The sequence below is a fragment of the Oryctolagus cuniculus genome, chromosome 17 (genome assembly GCF_051225735.1).
Source record: "Oryctolagus cuniculus isolate XC-2025 breed Fujian yellow rabbit chromosome 17, ASM5122573v1, whole genome shotgun sequence".
NCBI lineage: Eukaryota > Metazoa > Chordata > Mammalia > Lagomorpha > Leporidae > Oryctolagus > Oryctolagus cuniculus.
The window spans coordinates 51,072,426-51,096,580 of record NC_142883.1 but is presented as its reverse complement, the minus strand read 5'-3'; the positions used below and the strand labels follow the sequence as shown (position 1 = coordinate 51,096,580).

The 24,155-nt window shown below is 51.1% G+C and overlaps 1 protein-coding gene across 1 annotated transcript; it reads right to left on the bottom strand.

Annotated features, from left to right (window-relative positions):
* Positions 1–1,227: 1,227 nt before the first annotated feature.
* On the bottom strand, positions 1,228–22,341 carry SCIMP (SLP adaptor and CSK interacting membrane protein). The gene is made up of 5 exons (XM_002719008.6): positions 22,076–22,341; positions 9,895–10,018; positions 7,547–7,610; positions 5,272–5,345; positions 1,228–3,171 (listed from the first exon to the last, which is right to left on the bottom strand). The coding sequence occupies exons 2-5, from the start codon at positions 10,004–10,006 to the stop codon at positions 2,972–2,974; spliced, it is 450 nt and encodes a 149-aa protein (XP_002719054.3). The 5' UTR covers positions 10,007–10,018; positions 22,076–22,341; the 3' UTR covers positions 1,228–2,971.
* Positions 22,342–24,155: the final 1,814 nt, after the last annotated feature.

Genomic DNA, 24,155 nt, shown 5'->3' with positions numbered 1-24,155 from the left:
CAGCTTAGAAAGGAGGACTTGAAGTAACCAGGTAATTACAATGCAAAGGGAAAAGTGTTTCTATCGTGCCAATACAGGCTGCTGTGAGAGCACAGAGGAGTGCCTCCATTGTTCAGTTTGATTGATCATTCAGAGAGTGTATTGGGCATCTGCGCAAGCCTGCACACTCTGCTAAGAACAGGGAAACCAACAGAGGAAAGAAAGACACAGTCCCTGCTCTCGGGTGCATTAGGTCTCCGGAGGGGAGCAGCAAGTGAGCAGCCCCTACAAGTGCTGATGCTGTGAGAGAAGACCACCCAGTCTGCATCTGCAGGGGTGAGAGGATCCCTGAGTGAGATGGGAAGGAGCTGCAGGTGGGGGAGAGTGTTCCATACAGAGGGGACAGGGCTGAACACAGGACAGGGGCCGCATAGACCTCGGCAAAGGTCATCTCAGATGGCTGAGTCAAAACATCTGGGCAGACTGAAGACTGCAAGATGGTGGGGGGACGGTTTTGGTAAAAGATGACCAGTGACCAGATCCAGATAAGTCTTGTAAACCATGCCAAGGATTTTGGACTTCTTCTAAGGTGAATGAGCAGAGAGGAAATTTGATCAAGGCACTGAGATGGACAGATGTTCATTTGAGCAAATCACTGGCTCCCCTGTAGAAAGTTATTTGAAGGGTGAGCAGCCAGAGGCAGGAGACCAGTGAAGAGGCTGTTGAAGTTTTCTTGGCAACCAAGGCAATGGCTTGACCTCAGCCTAGTGCTGGGGACACATGGGCTGATGGGAGAACTGCTGGTGGGGTGGGGGAGCTCAACAGGTGGGGACACTGAGCAGGAAGGATGCTAGTTTCTGACTTCGGGGACAAAGAAGAGAGCAGAGCACAAGAAGTAGGCGGTCGGTTTCTTTGGCTTATGTTGCACTTGAGGGGCCTGTGGGGCAGTCATATGGACTTGCCAGTGGGGTCTGGAACTTGGGGAATAAGAGCTCACCCGGAGCCTGTGAGTTGGAGGTTATCAGAATGGCGGGGGCTGCTGGGCCCGTGGGCATTGTTGAGTTCACTCATGAGCATTCAGAGTGAGATGAGAACAGGGACATGAACAGAACCCCACGGAGGACCTGCACAGAGATGATGTTTCAGGCTGAGAGGGCAGACCACAGACGAGGCCAAGTCAGTTCAGACAGGGAAGAGGAGACCGACCCAGGAGAGGGTGGGGTCCCAGAGACCAAGGACGAGTTAATGTTTGGTATTTTCCTTTAACGTTCTTCATAGTTAAATAGATGCAGAGGGTTTACAGAAAATTTATAAGAGGAACACATATTCTTGAAGTATTTCTATCGTTTGGCTTATTTTTGTTCTGTAATGTGTGGGGGAAGTCCTTTCTTTGGCTTGTACAACACCAGAATTCCACAGGGCCATTGTTGGAGAACCACCGGCCTGTAGCAAGGAGGTGCTAGCGGCAAGGTGGAAGGCTCGGTGGAGTGTAGAAAGGGAGATCCAGGGAGGAAGGCATCCCCTCTGCCCGCCAGTCGCTGAGGGCCAAAGCTTGACTGTGGCAGGAGCACACTTCCCCACTGCTTCAGGGGAAGCGCAGCCCAGCAGTCACTCCCTGGCCTTGTCAGGCCCATGGTGCTCTCGCTGCAGGCTGGCTTGATAGCCGAATTCCTGAGGATTGCTTACAAATCAGCATCTTGTGAGTCTGGTTAGATTGAGTCCTGTCCTATGGCTCTAGCAGATTAACCTGAAGGAACCTGACGAGGTCTAAGAGCCTTTAAAATTGGCATGGGCAGCGGTGACCCTGGCAGCTCTGGGGCACTTGTTGGACAAGGCAGCAGCCGACTTCCTTGGCATCTCATTCGCTGCAGCGCCTCTCACCTGGCTTTCTGCCTCCCGGACTCTCAGGGCTGAGGCTGTTTGCACAGAACTCCGTGTCGGGGGAGGAAGCAATAACAAAAATTGTGGACATGGCCGGCGCCGCAGCTCACTAGGCTAATCCTCCACCTGTGGTGCCAGCACCCCAGGTTCTAGTCCCGGTTGGGGCGCTGGATTCTGTCCCAGTTGCTCCTCTTCCAGTCCAGCTCTCTGCTGTGGCCCGGGAGTGCAGTGGAGGATGGTCCAAGTTCTTGGGCCCTGCACCTACATGGGAGACCAGGAGGAAGCACCTGGCTCCTGACTTTGGATCGGCGCAGCTCGCTGGCCGTAGCAGCCATTTGGGGGGTGAACCAATGGAAAGGAAGACCTTTCTCTCTGTCTCTCTCTCTCACTGTCTAACTCTGCCTGACCAAAAAAAAAAAAAAAAAAAAAAAATTTGTGGACAGAGGGCAGCAAGCCTCCTGAGCCATCATTTGGATAGGCCATTGTGATCTGGTCCCTTTCTTTCCTGGGTCAACCTACTTTTCCTGTAGCCTCTCAATACACCTGCTGCAAAATGACACCTCTAGGAATAAACCAGGAGGTAACTTCTGTCTTAGTTGATGGTTGTAGTGTCACCTGTAGGCATGGGGAAAAAACCCAGGTGAAAACTTGAATCTGATGGTCACGTTCGCCTATAACATACGAAGGCGCTGAGTTTGGGGTCTATGTGGTTGGGGAGGGCCTCAAAAATAAAAAAAACCCTTGCAGACTCACAAGGCCCGAGGTGGTAACTTGCACGCAAGAGCACTCAGCTGTGTTGTTCAGTGGGTGGGGCAGAAAGACGTGAGACTGGAGCACAGAGCAAGGCCCTGCTGGGGCAGGAGTCCAGGAGGCTCTGCACAAACACTGCCATGTAACATCATTTAGAAACACAAACCAAGGAACGGCAGGGAAAAGCATGCTGGGGAAATGTGACGTGTCTCACAGGTGAAAGCCTGGAGCCTCCCACTGGAAACTTTTCCTCCCACGAGCTTGAAGGCTCTTATTCCCAGGGTCAAGCAGTGGCATCTGTCCCCTCATCACAGCCGTCTGGACCCCGATGCCCAGTGCAATTCAGCCACTCTCAGTGGTTTTAAAATAAGCCGTGGGAGCCCTGTTTGGCTTCCCAGTTTGAAGGAAAGGTTGTTTTTAAGTGATGGCCTTCTGTATTTGCGGGGATTTCTATGTCGTCATAGTCACTTTCAGGCTCCACGTAGCTGGAAGTGGCCGTCTTGTTTCTCATGTTCACCAGTGAGTATGTAGGCGGCTGCAGACTTGGGGTTTCCTGTGGGGCTGGAACACACAGCAAGTTCCTTACGTGCAAAGCTGTTTGTGATGTATTTTTGACCAAATGGCTCAACCAGATTTTCATGGGTTTTGGTGATCTTCCCAGGTTCTGGGGGACCAGATCCCCATTTACAAACTCAGCATAGATGTGTCGTGGCTCTCAGGATCATCCAAGTGAATAAACATCAAATATGCATATTGGTCATACACTCGGACTCCAAGTCTCTCTGCCTATGGCTGCGCTGCACCGAAACCGTGAAGCAAAAGCTTAGAAAAGAAACAGACCAGAGCCGGTAGCCAGATGAGCACTGTTGTGACTACAGCTCCTAACTCTCTCACAAGGAAGCAGTACAAACCATTTCCTTTTCTGGCACATCCCTCCTGATGACTTATGCTGTTTTCCAGCACTTTCCATAGTTGCTTATGTACAAATCTATCTGCTAAGAAAGAAGGACCAGAGGTGGCTTCAGGAAGTGGGATTAGTACAGAAAAGACCTAGAGCAAAAGGAGAGACACAGAACACAGCTCAGCTGCACCTTGGATGTGTGTGGAAACTGCCTGTGCCACAATCTCAAAATGACTGCCTTGTCATTTCCTGTTGAACTGTGCAGTTAGGATGAGTTCATGGTCAGACTCCAGCAATCACTGGCTCTGTGACCACGGATGGGTCATCTGACTTCTCTGTACCTCAGTGTGTTCCTCTGACAATGGGCAGTGCACCTGCTCTGTAGCGTCATGGGGAGGATTACTGAGACAGTGCTTGTAGAGTGCCTAGCAGGGTACCCGACACGGTGTGTGCTCCGTGAGTGTTGGCCACGTTCAATCAGAACGTCTTCACTAAGTATCTAGGAAGCTCCAGGCACTGTCCTGGTGGGTAGACAGCCGTGAATAAGACAATAAAGCTTCCTGTTTTCCTGGAGATCATATGGAAGATATAGGATTATATATATAATATATATTATTATAAGATATATATTATATATATATTATTAGACATATATGGAAGATATATAACTTCCTGGAGATTATAGTGGAAGAGATAGGTCCTAGACAAATAGGCAATAACTAAATAAGGCAGTTTTGGAGAACTGCCACAAATTTTACAACAGAAAGTAGCAGGACTATTTTAGATAGGTCAAGGAGGGCCTCTGGGGGTGGTGACTTTTGAGCAGAACCCCGAAGGATGGGGCAAAGCCGGCTAGTGAAGAGCTGAAGTCAGGGGACCCAGGCAGACTTTGCTGACAGGAAGTGTGTGAGACCCAGTGACAACCCCAAGTTCCTTATCACTCATGTTTCTAGCTGGGATTTGACCATGAATTTGCATATTCATATCAGGATACTGGGAGCTTTGGTATTTTTCCCTCCACACTTACTATTTATGTATTTGAGAGTCAAAGAGAAAGAGAGAGTATGTGTAATGGAGCTCCCACCCACTGGTTCATTCCCTAAATGCCCGCAATGGCTGGGATGAAGCTGGGACCTGGAAACCCAATCCGGGTCTCCCAATTACGTGAGCCATCACTGATGCCTCCCAGGATCCTCAGGGAGCTGGGGTTTGGGGCTTGAGCTGGGTGTGGAACCCGGGTACTGGGATGTGGGATGTGGGCATCTTAACTGCTAGGCCAAATACCAGTGCTTTGCTGGCCCTTGTTAACTTAGGTATTCCTTTTAAACTTATGTATTCCTGTGTCTGCAAATCCTAGTGCTGTGGACTGAATGTGTCCTCACTAAATTCATGTGTTTAGCCATAACCCCCAATGTGGCTGTATTTAATCATAAGGTGGGGCTCTGAGTTAGCAAGATTAATGTCCTTGTCAGAAGAGACCTCGGGAGCTGGCTCTCCCGCTCTCTTCCCCAGCTCGACTGCACCGAGGAAGGGCCACAGGAGGACACAGCAAGAAGGCAGCATTCTGCAAGCCCAGAGGAGAACGTTCACCGGAAACTGAACTGCCTGGCACCTGACCTCAGTCTTACAACAGCCAGACCTGGGAGAAAGATTTCTGTTTATAGTCTACCATAATTTTGTTATGTCAGTCTAAGCTAAGAGACCCAGATAAATTCATTATCCTACCCTGAATGAAGCTCTTATCAGCAAAATATACTTACAGGAGTCTCCAAGAGAAGGCAAACCCCTGGGCGGCAGAGGGGGTAATTCAGTTGGTGACTGATTAAAAACATTCCTGGGAACAAAGAAAGGGAGCAATCAGTGTTTGGTCTGGCCCATGCCTACTGTCAGAGGATTGAAAAGAAGATGTCAGGGAAAGTGAATGGGTTGCACATTCAGATTTTGGCCCATACAGATTGGAAGCATTCCCTTGCCTTCCTGGGCCCCGCTTTCCCTTCATAACTGCACCAAAAGGAACGGTTTGCTTCGGGTCAAGGAATGGCTGAAGTGTGGTAGCTTAGAGCTGGGAGCACGCCTTCCTGTGTTCACCTGAGCTGGCTCAGCACAGGGAGGAAGACACCTGTTTTGATTTGTAAAACAGGGCCGGTGCCTTGGCTCAATAGGCTAATCCTCCGCCTTGAGGCGCCGGCACACCGGGTTCTAGCCCTGGTCGGGGCCGGATTCTGTCCCGGTTGCCCCCCTTCCAGGCCAGCTCTCTGCTGTGACCCGGGAGTGCAGTGGAGGATGGCCCAGGTGCTTGGGCCCTGCACCCGCATGGGAGACCAGGAGAAGCACCTGGCTCCTGGCTTCGGATCAGCATGGTGCGCCGGCCACAGCGGCCATTGGAGGGTGAACCAATGGCAAAAGGAAGACCTTTCTCTCTGTCTCTCTCTCTCACACTATCCACTCTGCCTGTCAAACAAAACAAAACAAAAAACAGATGAACTCCTAACGCTGCGTGTGCACTCCCCCTGAGACAGCGGTCCCACTACAGGGTTTATGCCCCACCAAGATGCTTGCCTGTGTTCACCACAAGACACGCAGTAGAATGTTAATATCAGCACAATTCATAACAGCCCCAAACTGGACGCCCCTTGTGTTGTCTGGGTTCTCCAGAGAAACAGAAACATGTAAAATTAGCCATCACATTACCCAAATGCCCAGCAGTTAGCAGCACTGTAGTGGTGGGAATGAATAATCGACAGCTGCCACAAGGCATCTCATAAAAATGACATTGAGCAAGAGAAGACAAATGCCAAATAATAGACACTGTATAATTTCGTTTATGAAAGCATTGAAACAAGAAAAGATAAACTTGATGCTGGTACAGATGGTGGTTCCCTTGGGGTGTGATGGCTGAGAGGCAGAATAAGGTGCTCATCTGAGGTGTTGGTGACACCGTTTCTTGGTCTGGGTGCTAGCTACCGGGGTCTGTTGGGTGTGCGGAGATCCATGGGGATGTGCGCTTACCACGTGTGCTTTCCTGTGCTCATGTTGTACTTCAGCAGGGAATCTCAACAGCATTAGCCTCATCCAGGTGGCATTTAGGTCATCTAGCCACCTGGCACATTTATCTTACTCCTCGAGAGGATCAGAATTGGTGGGGGAAGGGTTTTATTGGCTGGGCCCCAGTAAAAAGCCATTTTAGAAAATTATAGATCATGCTTTCAAGAGTGCATGTGTTCTTAAAAAAGGATGGCTCTCGCCTGGCTCCTGGGAGGTCTCCTGTGAGCTCTTGGGATAGTCCTCCTGATATAGAACTGGGGCCCTGGGCCAGGCTGGATCAGCTGACCCCTGCAGGGATTGGAGAGTGAGTAGTAAAGGCCAGTCTTGTGGGTGCTCCGTGCCGCCATGGCTGTCCCTCAATAAGCCCTGGACACCAAGGCTCGGATGAGTGACCCTGGTCTGCAGTGCTCACACATCACTGCCCTCGGAGACTCCCGGAAGCTTGCAACCGGCTTCTCCTTGAATCATCCTGTGTGCCTTTGCCTTTGCTGATTTTAATCTGCATCCTCTTGTTGTATTTAAACCTAACTGTGAGCTTTTCTGGGTCCCCTGAGTCCTTCTAGGGGATCACCGAGCCCAAGTGTGGCCTTGGGGAGCTCCGACATGGCTAGCAATCGTAACACCCCCGATACAGCACGCAGTACCAAGGCAAAGAAATGGCCTATTTTTTGTCCAGCAAAACAGCATTTGGAGGACTGTAGTTTTAATCCATCTTAAAAAAAAAAAAAAGGGACAGACTGGGTGGTGGGCCAGGACACAGAGCCTAACCTGGGACCTCTGGGACCTCTGTCTAAGTAGATAAGGGCCGCTGTGTAGAGCAGTGGTGCCCTGTACCCCCAGCACCCCGAGACCCAGCATTTCTCCAGCTCCACAAGAAGAGTGGGCGTTGCAGTCGCACCAGTGCGGTACAGGAGGGCGAGGGTGGAAGTAAACAAGGGGTTCTCAGAATTAAAGAGGCAGAGGGATTCCCCCCTCCACACACACACTTACTCATATGTCTTTTCTTCATCTCTTCGGTTTTGTTTCAAGGGCCTGACAACTTCCCATTTCTTGCCTATGCGGAGGGAAACACACATTCATTTAGGAAGAATTAGCGCAACATGTGATTTGAGAATTAAGTCCTTAGAAACCAGGCAGGTCCAGGACATTTGAAAGAATTGCCGGGAGAAAACAGACTTGACACACAGAGCTAGTAAGTGACAGAGCTAGAACCTGAGCACCCGACCCCAGGGAGGGCAGCAACCACCTGGACACCATGTTTATCTCCTCAGTATTAACTTGGTGTTAATTATAACCTACTTATTATTAGGATTGGTTCAAGTTAAAGAGGGTAGGCCAGTTTTTGTCCAGGGTCACACTTGTGACCATATCTGAGAATGAAAAGTCTTCCGAAGGCAAATGGACAGAAGACTTTAGGAGCATAGAATGTACTTTTTAAAATGATTTTTTAATTTACTTTTTTTTTTTTTTGACAGGCAGAGTGGACAGTGAGAGAGAGAGAGAGAGACAGAGAGAAAGGTCTTCCTTTCCATTGGTTCACTCTCCAATGGCCACCGTGGCTGGCCTGCTGCGGCCGGCGCACCTCGCTGATCCGATGGCAGGAGCCAGGTGCTTCTCCTGGTCTCCCATGTGGGTGCAGGGCCCAAGCACTTGGGCCATTCTCCACTGCACTCCTGGGACACAGCAGAGAGCTAGACTGGAAGAGGAGCAATCGGGACAGAATCCCAACTGAGACTAGAACCCCGGGGTGCCGGCACCACAGGCGGAGGATTAGCCAAGTGAGCCATGGAGCAGACCTTTTTTATTTACTTGACAGGCAGAAAGAAAGAGACACAGAGCTCCCATCTGCTGGTTCAGCCCCACCCTCACCCCCTAAAGTTCCTGCAATAGCTGGGCCTGGGCCAAAGCTCAGAGGCAGGAACTCATTCCAGATCTCCCATGTGAGTGGCAGGTACCCAATTTCTTGAGCCATCACTGCTGTCTCCCAGGATCTGCACTGATGGGAAGCTAAAATTAGAAGCGGGAGTTGGGGGCTGGCGCCGTGGCTCACTAGGCTAATCCTCCGCCTTGCGGCACCGGCACACTGGGTTCTAGTCCCAGTTGGGGCGCTGGATTCTGTCCCGGTTGCCCCTCTTCCAGGTCAGCTCTTTGCTGTGGTCCGGGAGTGCAGTGGAGGATGGCCCAGGTGCTTGGGCCCTGCACCCCATGGGAGACCAGGAGAAGCACCTGGCTCCTGGCTCCTGCCATCGGATCAGCGCTGTGCGCTGGCCACAGCGCGCCGGCCGCGGCCATTGGAGGGTGAACCAACGGCAAGACCTTTCTCTCTGTCTCTCTCTCTCACTGTCCACTCTGCCTGTCAAAAAAATAAAAATTAAAAAAAAAAAAAGAGATTGAGGAGAATGACAAAGAAAAAGGTCTACTTCTTGTGCAGCCTTGGTTGAGGCAGGTTCTGAGCTGTGCCCAGCTGCAGTGGGAGGACAGTGCTTGATCACTGACGGATGCCTGCCCCAGGGGTGCCCAGGGACAGGTGCGGTACCCCTCAGTACATTTAGTACAACCACCCCCACCCCCACCCCTGCGTACTCCCGGCTTAGACCATTACGCAGGGTTGGGGAACTTTTCTATTGACTTTGAAGTCCTACCTGCAGTTGCCTTGGCAGGGCCAGACCAAATGATTATGTGGGTCTTATACGGCTCACAGGCCAGATATCTCTGCCCCCCCCCCCCCCCACTCCCCAGTAAATCTCCAAACAACACACTACGGAATCAAGGATTCCATGTTTCTGGAGATGAACAGCAAAGTGGAAAAACCACTTGTAAATAATCTGGAGTTAGTGCTACTTCCCCATTTATGATATCATTCATGACCAGAGGATGCCAAAGAGGCCTGTGTTCAAGGTGGGGATCACACAGAATATCATCCAATGGAGAAGGTGGCCAAACACTGTGGCCCTTGGTTGAGCGCGTGTTTCACTCCTCAACACAATTCCAGGTGTTCCGTAGCCCCATGTTCTCTTTCAAGCCCCAGAGACAGGATGCTGTGATCAGCAGTCAGCACAGGAAAAGAAAGCCCTGGAGCCTACCATGCCCTGAGGCAGACCCCGAGGACTGGAAGGCAACTCGGAGGTCAGTCGCCCTCCTTCCCTTTACTGTGCAAATGGGAGGAAGCGCTGAGGACCAGGGACCTAAGTCCGTGGCAGGACTAGGACTCAAACCCAGAATGTGTGATGCTTAATCCAAAGTTTAGCTCATACAGGCCCAGAACTAATCTGCCTGTCCTAAAGGGGCTCTAATGCCCTCAGCCCTCCCACCACCTGCCCAGGCGAGATGGCCATTACCTTGTCTAAGTTGACACCTGTAGATACAGTACATGATGAGGCCCAGGCTCACAGAGACAATGATCATGGCCACAGCCAAGATGATCCAGAAATTGTCCCTCCACCAACTCATTGCTGTGGGATCCTGGGGAGAATGGAGATGGAGGAAAGAGGTGTGAATCAAAGGCGTATGGGCTGGGGTGGGGCGGGGAGCAGTGTCTGCAGTGCTGTGTAGAGAAGCAGACATCTGCTTAGGAATCAGGCAAGCGTGGTTCAAGTCAAACCCTAGCCATTAGCAGGCCACTCAGGCAAGTCACTTAACCTTCCCAGAGTGTCTTCCTCTGTAATGTGGGAATGATACCATTTGCCATTTTACAGGGCTTGGTGAAGATTAACCTAGCTTTGAGGTACTCTTGAAGTGCTCGGTGTAGTCACCACTCTTTCTTGTACCTAAAACACGCAGCAGAGGGAGAAGTGCCATTCAAGGCCATAATTCATGGTTTTTATGTTGTGTGGGCACTAAGCAGGCATAGTGCAAAAGAGGGCAAAGACAACTCTGAGAGCTTTTTTTTTTTCAAGGTAGGAGTTAGGAAACTACTCTGGTGGGTCTCTCTGAATGCGGCATGGCCAGAAAGGCAGAGCCAAAGGTGCAGAGCAAGCTGAAGAAAGTAACAGGAGTTTGGGGGCTGAAGGCTGGCCGATTAGAGAAGGGGAGAGTCTTGGGGGAGGTCAGCAGCAGAGGGAGAGGCCAAGGAGAGAGCACCGAGTCAGACTGTGATGGGAGAGGCCCCGTAGCGGAGAACGAGTGGTGTGTGTGTAGGAGGGTTATGTGTGATATTCAATATTAATTATTAATTGATATTCTGCCTGTATTGTAACTTTCTGGCAACCTCATGCTTTCTGTAAAAACTGTGCAACACACCAGAGCTGCTGTGAGCAGATCCTGTGTCAGGGAATGACGTGTGTACAGAGCTTTTCTGAGCCACGGGGACACATGGGCAGGTGGAGAGGACACCAGCTGCTGGGCTCCCGGTGACAGTGGGGAGTGGCTGCAGGATGCAGGAAAGCCCCCATGAGCTCAGGGGGCCTGGAAAAGAGGCTGGGCTCATTTTTTTTTTTTTCAGATTTATTTTATTTATTTGAAAGGCAGGATGACAGAGAGGAAAGGAGGGAGGGAGGGAGGGAGGGAGGGAGGGAGAGAGAGAGAGAGAGAGAGAGAGAGAGAGAGAGATATCTTCCATTGGCTGGTTCATTCCCCAAATGCCAGAAATGACAATGACAGGAGATGAGCCAGGCCAAAGCCAGGAGCCAGGAACTCCTTCTGGGTCCTCCATGTGGGTAGAAGGAATCCAAGTACTTGGGCCCTCTGTTGCTTTCCCAGGCACATTTGCAGGGAGCTGGATCAGAAGCAGAGCAGCTAGGATTCCTTGAACCAGAACTCTGATATAGGGTGCTGGCATTGCAAGCAGCAGCTCAACCCACTGGACCACAGCACAGGCCCTGAGGCTGGGCTCCCTTCATCCATGGAAGGGGTATTGTGCTGGTTCATTTGGATATTAAAGTCAAAATGTCCATTTAGGGATCTTTGGGAGGTGTCCTGGCATCCTGGCTTCGGAGAGGCAACCACCTGTGTCCCATTCAAGCCCGCGGGAGCTCACTGGTGCATGTTCACACAGTGCCATTTCAGAGTGTTTGAATAATGTCAACAATGTAAAAGGTGGCAGAGAAACAGGGCAGAATTAGGCTGCTACTAAAGCCATTCTTACTACACAGATCTTCTGACTTGGCTGGAAATGTAAAAATGTGATTGTATCACTGGCATAGTGTCTGTGGACTTGGATTTTCAGTTTAAAATTTTGCTTCTTAAGCTTTGACTTGATTAATATAATGTTCTTTGGTCACTAATAAGTTATAAATGGCAAAACCAATCGTGTATAACTTGTACCCTCTGTATACTTCATTCTTCAGCTTATTTTTTTGGTTTTGTATGATACTTCTATGATTTATCCATAATGATAAATGAACTAGAGATTTAGTCTTTTTTTAAAAAAAGATTTTATTTATTTATTTGAGAGGTAGAGTTATAGACAGACAGAGAAGAGACAAAGAGAGAGGTCTTCCATCCGCTGGCTCACTCCCCAGATGGCTGCAGTGGCCAGAGCTGGGCCAATCCGAAGACAGGAGCCAGGAGATTTTTCCAGGTCTTCCACGTGGGTGCATTGGCCCAAGCACTTGAGCAATCTTCCACTGCTTTCCCAGGTCATAGCAGAAAGCTGGATTGGTAGAGGAGCAGCTGGGACATGAACTGGTGCCCATATGGGATGCTGGCGCTGCAGGTAGAGACTTAGCCTACTATGCCACAGCACTGGCTCCTATTCTTTTTTTTTTTTAAGATTTATTTTATGTATTTGAATGGCAGAGAGAAGGAGGGAGTAGCAGCAGCAGCAGTATTAGTAGTAATAGTAGTAGAGAGAGATATCTTCTGTCTACTGGTTTACTCCTCAAATGGGCACAACAGCTGGGGCTGGGCTAGACTGAAGCCAAGAGCCTGGAACTTCATCCAGGTCTCCCATGTGGGTGACAAGGGCTCAAGCCCTTGGACCATCTTCCGTTGCTTTCCCAGGAGCATTAGCATGGAGCTGGATCAGAAATGAAGCAACCAAGCCTTGAATCAGTGCTCCTATGGGCTGCCAGTGTTGCAGGCAGTGACTTAGCCTGCTGTGCCATAACACCAGCTCCTAGAGATTTATTCTTTTTTTTTTTTTTTTTTAAGATTTATTTGTTTGAAAGGCAGAGTTACAGAGAGGCAGAGGCAGAGAGAGAGAGAGGATGGAAGCATCTGCTGGTTTACTCCCCAAATGGCCACAATGGTCAGAGCTGCACCAATCCAAGGCCAGGAGCCAAGAGCCTCCTCCAGGTCTCCCATGTGCATGCAGGGGCCCAAGGACCTGGGCCATCTTCCACTGCTTTCCCAGGCCACAGCAGAGAGCCAGGACAGAAATAAAGCAGCCAGGACTCGAACCGGCGCCCACATGGGGTGCCAGCACTGCAGGCGTCAGCCCCAAGAGATTTATTCTTAAGGGAGCTGTCAGCTACCCAGAGTAGCTCACCCCCTAGGCATGCACACACCAAGATTTGTTGCAGATCATCTTTTCAGTATGCACAAAAGAGAGTAATAGAGGAAGAAGTATCAGGGGAAAGGAAGAAAAATGAAGACTGAAAACTTAGGGGGCCTGTACAATTTGTTTTGCAGGGCCTAGTGAGGTCAAAAAGACACTAGACATAAGGGGCCACATGTCAGAACCTTTGTTTAGAAAACATAAATTGGACTCTCACCTCCTTTAGTTCAGGGGAGCCAGATAGAAATGTAGATAAGTGGATAGATAGATAGACAGACAGACAGATGTAGTGTTGTAGTTTGGATATGGTTTGGGTGTCCTTCAAGGGTCCACTGTGATTGGAGACTTGGTCCACATGGTGGCAGTATTGGGAGCAGAGAGGCCTAGTACTGGGAGAGGCATGGCCTAGGGGGAGATTTTAGGTCTTGCTGTGGGTGCTGCCCTCGGGAGGACTTAAAGTAGCTGTCCTGGGACCCCTCCCCTCACTAGAAGATTGTTAGAAAAACTTGAGCTCGGCTCCACTCAATTTCTGTCTGACTTCCTGTTAAAGAGCCAAGAGGGTCCTCACTGGAGCTGTGCGGGTGTTGGCACCACGCCCTTAAGCCTCTAAAACTGTGAACGAAGTAAATCTCTTCTATTCATAAGTAGCCTGCTACGGGCATTTCATTATAGTGATGAAAAAGCTAATAGGGGGGCTGGTGCTGTGGCGCAGGTTAATCCTCTGCCTGTGGTGCCGGCATCCTATGTGGGCGCCACTTCTAGTCCCCGCTGCTTCTCTTCCGATCCAGCTCTCTGCTTATGGCTTGGGAAAGCAGTAGAAGATGGCCCAAGTCCTTGGCCCCTGCACCCACATGAGAGACCCGGAAGAAGCTCCTGGCTCCTGGCTTCGGATCGGCTCAACTCCGGCCGTTGTGTCCGTTTAGGGAGTGAATCAGTAAATGGAAGACCTTTCTCTCTGTCTCTCCCCCTCATTGTCTATAACTCTACCTCTGAAAGAAAGAAAGAAAGAAAGAAAGAAAGAACTAATATGGATGGATGGATCCAGATAGGCAGGTAGGTAGGTAGATAGAGAGAAAGAAGACAGAGGGCTGGTGCCATGGCTCAATAGGCTAATCCTCTGCCTGCGGTGCCGGGGCGCGGGATTCTGTCCCGGTTGCCCCTCTTCCAGTCCAGCTCTCTGCTGTGGCCCGGGAGGGCAGTGGAGGGTGGCCCAAGTGCTTGGGCCCTGCACCCCATGGGAGATCAGGAGAAGTACCTGGCTCCCGCCATCGGATCAGTGTGGTGCGCCGGCCGCAGCGGCCATTGGAGGGTGAACCAATGGCAAAAGGAAGACCTTTCTCTCTGTCTCTCTCTCTCTCACTATCCACTCTGCCTGTCAATAAATAAATAAATAAATAGATAGATAGATAGATATAGATATATATAAACAGGTAAATATGTTTTAAAAGAGAAAGAGGAAATGGAATGATGTTGCCAAAAGTAAAACTATAGGCTTAATGGGTAAAGCTGCCGCCTGAGACACTGGCATCTCATGTGGGTGCTGGTTCATATCCCAGTTGTTCCACTCACAATCCATCTCCCTGCTAATGCCCTGGGAAAAGCAGCGGAAGATGGCCCAGATGTTTGGGCCTCTGCCACCCACGTGTGAAACCTGGAAGACGCTCCCGGGTTTGTCTTGGCCCAGCGCTGGCCATTGAGGCCATCCGGAGAGTGAACCAGAAAACAGAAGATCTCTATCTCTGTCTGTCTGTCTGTCTGTCTCCCTCTCTGTAGCTCTGACTTTCTAAATAAATAAATCTTTAAAAAAGAAATAACTCCTCAGAATAATCTTTTTTTAAAAGTTTTGTTCTGACTAATGCAATGGGTTTTATTTGCCATCAGATGTTTCAAGCATACGCAGTGCGCTGAGCAGTTTTCCAAGTGCTTTCTTGACTCTCACCTCATTTCATCCTCTCTGCCACTGTGTTCTCCTGCCAGCGAGCTGAGACTGAGAGCAGCCTGCCCAAGCCCCCCTGGGAAGGAAGGAGGGCAAGAATGCTTTCCCTCTGAGTCAGGCAGGAAAAGTCAAATGGGGCTCAAGATATTTTGCTTTGGAAGGAGCATCATTCGACAGTGATTTGGTAGTGTTACAGGTCATAGGAAATCCCCCAAAAGGAATGATCAGGGTCTAGTCCCCCACATACTATGACCAGAGAAGCAGCGCTGTGGTCAGCCCCTTCTCCATAGGCTGCTAAGAGATGGCCTTTGCAACAGAGCAGAGAAGAGCTTGTCTTTTGGGGAGAGAACAGCTGAGAGAGGGGTCCCAGGAGAATCACATCGTGTTCCCAGCTGGATGTCTTCTAGGCCACTGGGCTAGTTTCAGGGGGGACAGCAGGGAGTTCTGCCAGAGAGCAGAGCACAGCAGCTGCGAGGTGACGAGGTCGAAGCTGGAGTCTACTCTTACCATCAGGCATGGAGTTGGGGTGCAGGACTACCGAGAGCTGCCGAAGCGTGGACACGGGAGTGCTTATATGACAGGACGCTGAGAATTAGCCCAAAGATATGGATGTGTCTCTCAGGGACTGACTTCAAGAGGCCGAGGAAACAGGAGGGTTCTCAGGGCAGGACTCTGAGGTCTACAGGAGGGCCCTGGGAGGCCAGAGTCAGGGCCCAAGATCAGTCTAGGCCGGGAGAGTGATGTGGGAGCAGAGCTGTTCCAGCCCCAGAGCACAGGTCAAATGCCAGGCCTTGGGCACAGGGGAGACTTGCACCCGCAGGTGCAGGTGTCGGGGTCCCAGCTGCTAGGAGAGCCGGCAGGGCCTGTTCCTGTTGTTTTGGGGGAACATTTGGTGGACACTACGAGTGGAAGAAGGAAGAGCAAGGTGCATTCTCGAGACATCCTCTAGTTATTAGTTACCAGGTCCCTTGTGTGTGCCAGGCCCTGGGTCAGGACCTTGAGGATATCGGAAGTCCCCACCCCCGCCTGCATGTGGAATCCCCCGAGGAGCTTTAGAAACCGCAGATGTGTGCGCCGCAGCAGAGATTCTGATTTGACTGGCTTGGACTGGGGTCTGGCCGTGTTTGTTTTTTTTTTAAGTTTTCTGGATGATTCTAATAGGAGGTCAAGGTTGAGAACCACGGATATACATGTTAACATTTCATCCTGCTAATAACCTTCCAGGCAAGGGGCTCTTCCAGCGGCCGTTCCTCAGTATCGTTGGGGGATTGGTTCCAGAACCCCCCATGGGTACCAAAACCAGCAGGTGCTCTAGTCTCTTCTATAAAATGATCTGGGTTGAATATAACCTATGTACATCCTCCCATATATCTTAAAAGTGATCTCTGGATGGCTTATAATACCTCATACAATTAAATGCTGCATAAATAGTTGTTATGCTGTATTGTTCAAAAAATAACAACAAGAAACAAGAGTATATATTCAGTACGGACACTTTTTTTTTTTTTTTTTTTGCAAATATTTTCATCCACAGTTGGTTAAATCCGTAGATGCAGAACCCGTGAGTATGGAGAACTGACTGTGCTTCCATTTTACAGACGAGGAAATAGAGCTCAGAGACATTAAGAAATTTGCCAGAGGGGTGAGTGTTTGGCACAGCAGTTAAGACGCTGCTTGGGACACCTACGTCCCATATCAGAGTGCCTGGGTTCAAGTCTGGGCTCTGCTCCTAACTGCAGTTTCCTGCTAATGCACACCTTGGGAGGCAAGGTGACAGCTTAAGTGGTTGAGTCCCTGGCCACCCAAATGGGAGAACCAAGTTGAGATTCTGGCTCCCAGCTTTGGCATGACTGCTGTGGGCATCTGGGGAGTGAACAAGCAGATAGCTCTTTCTCTCTTTGCCTTTCAAATAAATAAATAATTGAAAAAAAATAAATTTACCAAAGGCTACACAACTAATTAACCAAAATGAAGTTCCAGCTAAGTTCAGCTGACCCTAAACTTTGTTTACCCTGATTACCTTGTCACACTGACACCATGTTGGTGTATTCTTTTTGTTCATAACAGAACTGAAAGCAGAACCATTGTTTGAGAACTTCCAATATTGGCAAGACCTCAGTCTTTTGCTGTGACTTGTTCCATTCAATGAGAACCTCAATATGAAAATGGACTTTAGAAAACTGGCATGCGTTATGTGCTGACTTACCACGAGTTCTGACTACTCTGCATGCTTCAGCTCTGTAAAGTAGGTAATAATTATTACTATACCATTTATCACTTTTCTTATTTATCTTCATCTTATTTGAAAGGCAGATGGGCGCCAATTCGTGTCCCAGCTGCTCCACTTCTGATCCAGTCCTCTGCTTGTGGCCTGGGAAAGCAGTGGAGGATGGCCCAAGTGCTTGGAACCCTGTACCAACATGGGAGACCTGGAAGAAGCTCCTGGTTCCTGGCTTCAGCTTGGCCCAGCTCTGGCTATTGTGGTTATCTGGGGAGTAAACCAGTGGATGGAAGACCTTTCTGTCTCTGTCTCTCCCTCTCTCTTCCTGTAACTTTTGCCTCTCAAATACATAAATAAAATCATAAAAATGGGGGGAGACAAAGACAGAGAGTGAGAGAGTACGAGAGAGAGAGAGAGCGAGCAAGAAGGAGATTGATCTTCGATCTGCTGGTTCATTCCCCAAATGCCTGCAACAGCCAGGGCTCGGTCAGGCCAAAGCCAAGGGTCAGAACTCAGTCCAGGTCTCCTAAATAGGTGTGAGGGACCCAAGTACTTGAGCCATTACCTGCTGCTTCCCAGGGTGCACATTAGCAGGAAGCTGGATCGGAAGCAGAGTAGCTGAGACTCAATCCCAAGCAATGCTGTGGGATGTGGGCATTCCAAGTGGCTACTTAACTGCTGTGCCACAAACCTGCCCCCACTATACCATCTTATAGATGAGAAACCATAGATTTAGAAGAGCTCAATAACTTGCCCAAGGTTGCAGAGCTAGGAAGTAGAGAAACCAGAAGTTAAATCAAGGTCTGTCTGGCTTAACTTTTGACCACTAAGCCAGAGCCTTTCACATATCACATTCCGGTTGCCTGGGAAGCGTATGAAAAAGTACTTGAAGACAAGGTCCTAAGTCCCCACTCCACTCCCAACTCTGATCTGGAGGTCTGATGTGGGCATCGGGCATCAGCATTTTAAGTAAGCAGCCCTAGCTGTTCTCAGGCCTTCGCGAGGAGCACTGCACTTAGCCAATCTGCAGAGCCCGAGTGGGGGCAAATGAGGAAACTGGAGGCTTCCCCCATAGAACATTCATAGGTGGCAGCAGGATCTGGATAGAGTGAGAGTCACTGAAGAAGATTCCTTGAACACAGATGCCATCCCTGTCTGCTGATCACAGTGCCTGAAATCCCAACACCCGGTCCTGCCTCTCCATGGCAGGGCTCATCCCCCTCTTCTTGAAATCACGGGCAGCAAAGGATTCCTCTCCCCTTGTTCAACATCAAGCTTCCCATGGCTGCCTAACATACAGCCCATAATAGTTTCTACTTACCTACTGCATAGTAACTTGCAGCCTCATAATTGTTGCTTTAAAAAAAACAAAATCCGCTGAGCTGTCTTTCTAGGGTCCCTGATAAAACTGGACCGTACTGGCTGCTGCCAACCTTATAACTGGAGCTTGCAGAGAGGGTTACCTTATCGTTTATTATCATGTTAAATACACAGGTCCGATGACATTTCAGCAGCTCTCTTTGGACATAGGCTGTACACAAGACACGATTTGTCAAGGCGCATGCCCAGAGGACTCCCACGCTTTCCTCTGCACCTATGATGTCCTCTCACTTTCGTTCTCCCAGTTCCACCCCGAGTACCCTAACTCTGTAAATTCCCAAACCTGGAGATTGATTTAGGCCTCTGCATCATTTAAACTCACTGGCTGGGTGTGTAGCCATGGAGGAAGAGAAACAATTCGTAGCTTCCTGTTTTCCCTCCCTGGGGCATGAGCAGGAGCAGGGACATCTGTAAACCCTTGTCCTACGTCCTGGGAGGACGCTAAGAGCTGAATGTGACAGGGCTGCAGGAATGAAGTCCCTGCAGGGCCAAGACCCAGGAGGTCCACACCTCCTGTTCACCTCCCTGCCTGCAAGTGCTCCCCACTGAGGAGCTCGGCACCCCCAGGTTCTCCCTCCTCTCTCTCCGCGGCCGTCTGCCCTCGGAAAAGGCTCTGAATCTCCTGTGTTCAGAGAAGGCCAGAGGAAGAGATGGAGTCCTGAGGAATCCTTGCATCGGTTGGGAGGAAAGAAGAAGAAGAACTGGCAGAGGAGGGCAAGGAGGAACAGCTAGAGGAGGAGGAGGAGGAAGTGGAGGAGGAGGAGGAGGAGGAGGAGGTCAGGAATGGGAGAGGGGTTTTCCACTGGCACGGGGAGCCTGAATTCCGGGACAGGAGACTGAGCAAGGGCTGGCTGGCTGCAGTATGAGAGGCTTGTATGCGTTCCAGCTCTGCTGGGGCCAGGAGAGAGGACAGACATGAAACACAGGGAAGGAAGAGAGAGGTAGAGCAAGATGCGAAGAAGAGCGGAGGAGACACCTGCCTGGGGCCCTAGGGAAGAGTGAGCTCTCCAAAGAGGGCACGGATGGAGACGTGAGAGAGGTGCAGAATGGGAGCAGCGAGGACTGGGGTTGTGGGGACAGGAAGCTCACATCCCAGAGCTTCTGTTGTCTCCCGGGCAGGAGGCAGAGCCCAAGGCCTGGGGGCTGGCCGGAGTGGGCAGGCAGGAGGCAGACAGGCTTGAGGGCCATGGTCCAGCAATGACAAAGCCCTCTCCCACCTTCCAGCACCCCTCCCTGCCCTGCCCCAGGGCGCTTCCTTCCTTCCTCCTGCACTGCCCACAGAGTCAAGAGTGCTCCTCAGCCACAGGAAGGGGCACTTCTAACCCTGCCGTGTAGGGTGGCCGACATGTGTTCCCCCACACTGAGCCTGTGACAGTGACGGCTGTCCCTGGAGGCTTGTTCTGTCTGCTCGTAGCTGGCCTCCCAGGAGAGCAGGCTCTTACCTGTCTCTTCACCACTCTGTCTCTAGTCCTTGAACGTCACCTGGGACACTGTGATGTCCCCCGAGACCCCCGTCTGTGAATATGTGGGTGACTGAGTGATGCCCCGGGTCCTTTTCCGTGTTACAGATGGCCTTCCCCTGTAATGATGAATCTGAAACTCCAGCAATCTGAAGTCCAAAGCCAGTTTCCTTGGACACAGGACCTTAGGCAAGCTCCTTGCCCTCCACGAGGCCACTAGGGTCAAAAGGCTGGCTGGGAAGCAGAGGCCGTGCAAGTGTGGGGGTGGTGGGGATCCAGCTTCCCCCTGGCTTCTGCACATTCCTCTAGCTGACTGAGACATTGCCCAGGAACACCGGTGAGCCTGTTGCAATTCTGAGTGATTCACAGGGAACGGATTGAGCAAGTCCTTCCACAGGGAGGAGTGGATGGGTGGGGGAATGGCTAAAAGTCCTCATGGTCTCACCCCAACTTACTTCTCCAAAGGGCATTTCTGGGGAGTCACCGACGGATACCACATTGTCCCTCGCCAGGAGTTCCTGAGACTGTGGGTTCATGCAGCATTTCCCTATTTTATTTTTACCCAACATCCTCAGTAGGAAATGAAAGTTTACAAGGTGAAAGGTGCACATCTGTTCGTGTACACAAGTGAAGCACTGAAGGGCACTGGGCTGGACATCAGGGTGTGGGGCTCTTGTCACGAGCTTTGCTGGTCACTAGCTTTCCTAATTCGTATTTTCATTTTATTTGGAAGGCAGAAAGAGACAGAGACAGTAACATAGGCTGTAACAGTAGCATAGACAGTAACAGGCTGAAGCTAGGAGCTTGGAACTCAATCCAGGTCTCCCAAGTAGGTAGCAGAGGCCCAAGTGCTTGAATTGTCACCTTGCGCCTCCCAGGGTGTGAATTAGCAGAAAGCTGGGTCAGAAACAGAGTAGCTGAGCCTCACGCTAGGCACTGTGATATGGGATACAAACACCGTAAGCAGCAACGTAACCATACCATGCCCGCTCCTGGGTGCTAGCATTAGGTGGGCATGGGATTTTGGCTTAATTTTTAAGAAACTGTTAGGGACACCAACACCACATGTCAGAGTGCCTGGGCTTGGGGGAAGGCTCCACTCCCAATTCCAGCTTCCTGCTAAGGAGCACCCTGGGAAACCACAGGTGATGGCTCAAGAACTTGGGTCCCTGCCACCCACATGGGAGACCCAGATGGCGTTTTCAACTCCTGGCTTTGGCCTAACCCAGCCCCAGTTCTTGCAAACAGTTTGGAGAGTGGACCACCAGATGTGAGATCTCGGTCAATCAGTCTGTCTCTCTCTGTCTCTGTGCTTCTCAAATAAATAAAATAATCCAAAGCAATAACTTTTTAAAAATAAAAAAAGTTCCCCAGTCTCATGTTCTTCAGGCCCAGCAATGCCTGCTTCTGATGCAGTGGGGCAGGACAGGGAGTGGCTCAGGGACAGTGACTGGAAGTGGAGATGGCAAAGCTGAACCCAGGTCTCCTCTTGAGCCAACTTTCCCAAGGGCAAAGGCAAATGGCCCAGCACTCCCTGTCATCTCCCTGAAGCCCAGCACTCCCTGACCCAAGGCCTCTGAAAGGCAGGATGCCTTCTAAATCCCTGCATGCCATAGATGCAATGGCGACGATATCAAGGCCTGAGGGGTCCCGGTTCTTCATCTCTGAGCTGCAGTTCACACCATCGGTGCCTCCACCCTCAGCCTGACATCTAGCACAGTGCCGTGAGGGTCCCAAGTCCGAGCTCACCGTCAGTACCCAAAGAACGACACTGACACTGTGCTCCTGCCATGCCTCACTCCCAGTCCTCGTCTCCTTGACTTTCTCACGGCTCCCGACACAGATACCAAGAAGCAGTGCCCCAGAGAGGGGATGTGATGCCTCGGCTCACCCAGCCAGCGACTGGAAAAGCAGCAACCTTTAGGCTCAGTGTTTCTCTGACCCCACCCAGCAGTTGTACCAAGGCCCCAGGCCACAGCCCCCGGCCTGGCATCCAGGCAATCACTCCCATGGACATGCCCTGATACCAACAGGTGCCTGCGGTGGGGGAAAGTGGGAAATGGCCCGGGAGAGCCAAGGCGCTTACCGGAACGGGGAGGCTGTCCAGATGTGAGCGACTGTAGAGACGACCGTGGCCTGAGTGTGGCGGCTCGGCTGCAGCTGATAAGAGGTGTTCCTCACCCGCACCAGTGAGCCCAGCCTGACCACACTTCCCCTTTCTGGTCCACCCACAGGGGACGCAGGCGTCACCAGCTGGCAGTCATTCCCCTTTCCAGGGAAGCTGCCCACCCCAGACCAGAATGCTCCCACTGCTCTGAGTGCTGCCACCAGGCCCATCAGAGGTCTGTGATGGTGTGGGAGGGGCCTTTTTCACTGTGTGGGTGTGCATCTGCTCTGAGCATGCCCAGACCGGCAGCCTGGACCCCAAGGAGACTCACAGGGCCCTGACTGCCACTCAGAGACAGACATGGGTAAGAACCCAGCTCCCAAATGACAAACACACCGTCCACAATGAGCAAACCCCCAGGGAACCCCAGGACTACTCTCAGAGGAGCAAGACAAAGGTTTCATCTTTCTTTCTTTCTTTTTTTGACAGGCAGAGTTAGTGAGAGAGAGAGACAGAGAGAAAGGTCTTCCTTCCGTTGGTTCACACCCCAAATGGCCGCCACGGCTGGTGCATTGTGCCAATCCGAAGCCAGGAGCCAGGTGCTTCCTCCTGGTCTCCCATGCGGGTGCAGGGCCCAAGCACTTGGGCCATCCTCCACTGCCTTCCCGGGCCACAGCAGAGAGCTAGACTGGAAGAGGGGCAGCCAGGACAGAATCCGGCACCCTGACCGGGACTAGAACCCAGGGTGCCGGCGCCACAGGCGGAGGATTAGCCAAGTGAGCCACAGCACCAGCCGGTTTCCTCTTTCTAAGGTTGTGTGGGTAGGCTGCATGCAGGCTGTTTCAGCCGAGTCGGATCGCTCTGTGTAAACTTATGAGACAGAATTCCCAGCCAGGCTCACAGCCCATGAAAATGGGGCCTGGGGTGGGGAGACCAAGAAATGAATCATTGTGTCGAATGCGCTGTTTCTGAGATGGACCCTCACTTCCATAAAAACAGCCCCAGCTGGTGTGCTTTGTGCCCACTGGGAGTGAAGGGATTGTTACCGCTGTGGTAATGATGGGGACGGGGACAGTCTAGTGGGTCTGCAGCACCTGGTCACACCGGGTCTGCAGTGTTTGCTCCTTTCCATGATGTAAGCACTCCCAAAATGGTCAGCAGGGTGTCCGTGGACTTGGACGTGGGAGAAGATTATCATGACCGATTGGCTCTCTTGGGCCTTTCCGGGCCAGCTCCAGCATGCCACTGCCTTGCTGTGTCCCATCTGTGAGCACTTGGTCATGACGCTGGCCTGGAACCTGTGTCTGACACTCCTTCCCTCGCCTCTCTGTCACTCCCCTGTTTTACAAGCGAGAGCACTGAAGCTCAGGAAGTTTGCATCACTGAATCAGGTTTACATAGCCAGGGAGGGGACTTTGAACCCAGGTCTGTAAATTCACAAAGCCTGTGCCCTTTCTTAGTAGGCCCAAAGTTTAACTGCTCAAAAAACTTTCCCAAAAAGCAATTTTAAAATCGTCTTCTGGGGGCCGGCGCCGCAGCTCACTAGGCTAATCCTCCGCCTTGCGGCGCTGGCACACCGGGTTCTAGTCCTGGTCGGGGCACCAGATTCTCTCCTGGTTGCCCCTCTTCCAGGCCAGCTCTCTGCTATGGCCAGGGAGTGCAGTGGAGGATGGCCCAAGTACTTGGGCCCTGCACCCCATGGGAGACCAGGAGAAGCACCTGGCTCCTGCTATTGGATCAGCGTGGTGCACCGGCCGTGGCGGCCATTGGAGGGTGAACCAACGGCAAAGGAAGACCTTTCTCTCTCTCTCACTGTCCACTCTGCCTGTCAAAAAAAAAAAAAAATGGTCTTCTGGGACAAGCATCTGGCACTGTAGGTAAGTTGCTTGCATCCCATATCACAGTGCCTGGGTTTGAGTCCTGGCTTTGCTCTTGATTCCAGTTCCTGGCTACTGCACACCCTGGGAGAGAGCAGCAAAGGCGCCATTCGATGGGTCCCTGCCACTCGAGTGGAAGATCCGGATTAAGTTCTCAGCTCCTGGTTTCAGTCTGACCCCAC

Coding starts and splice junctions, on each gene's coding strand:
- SCIMP (XM_002719008.6), bottom strand. CDS start 10,006: ATGAGTTGGTGGAGGGACAATTTCTGGATCATCTTGGCTGTGGCCATG. Junction 5,346..7,546: donor GATGAAGAAAAGACATATGA/GTAAGTGTGTGT, acceptor CTTTGTTCCCAG/GAATGTTTTTAATCAGTCAC. Junction 3,172..5,271: donor GCCTTCTCTTGGAGACTCCT/GTAAGTATATTT, acceptor TGTGTGTTCCAG/CCCCACAGGAAACCCCAAGT.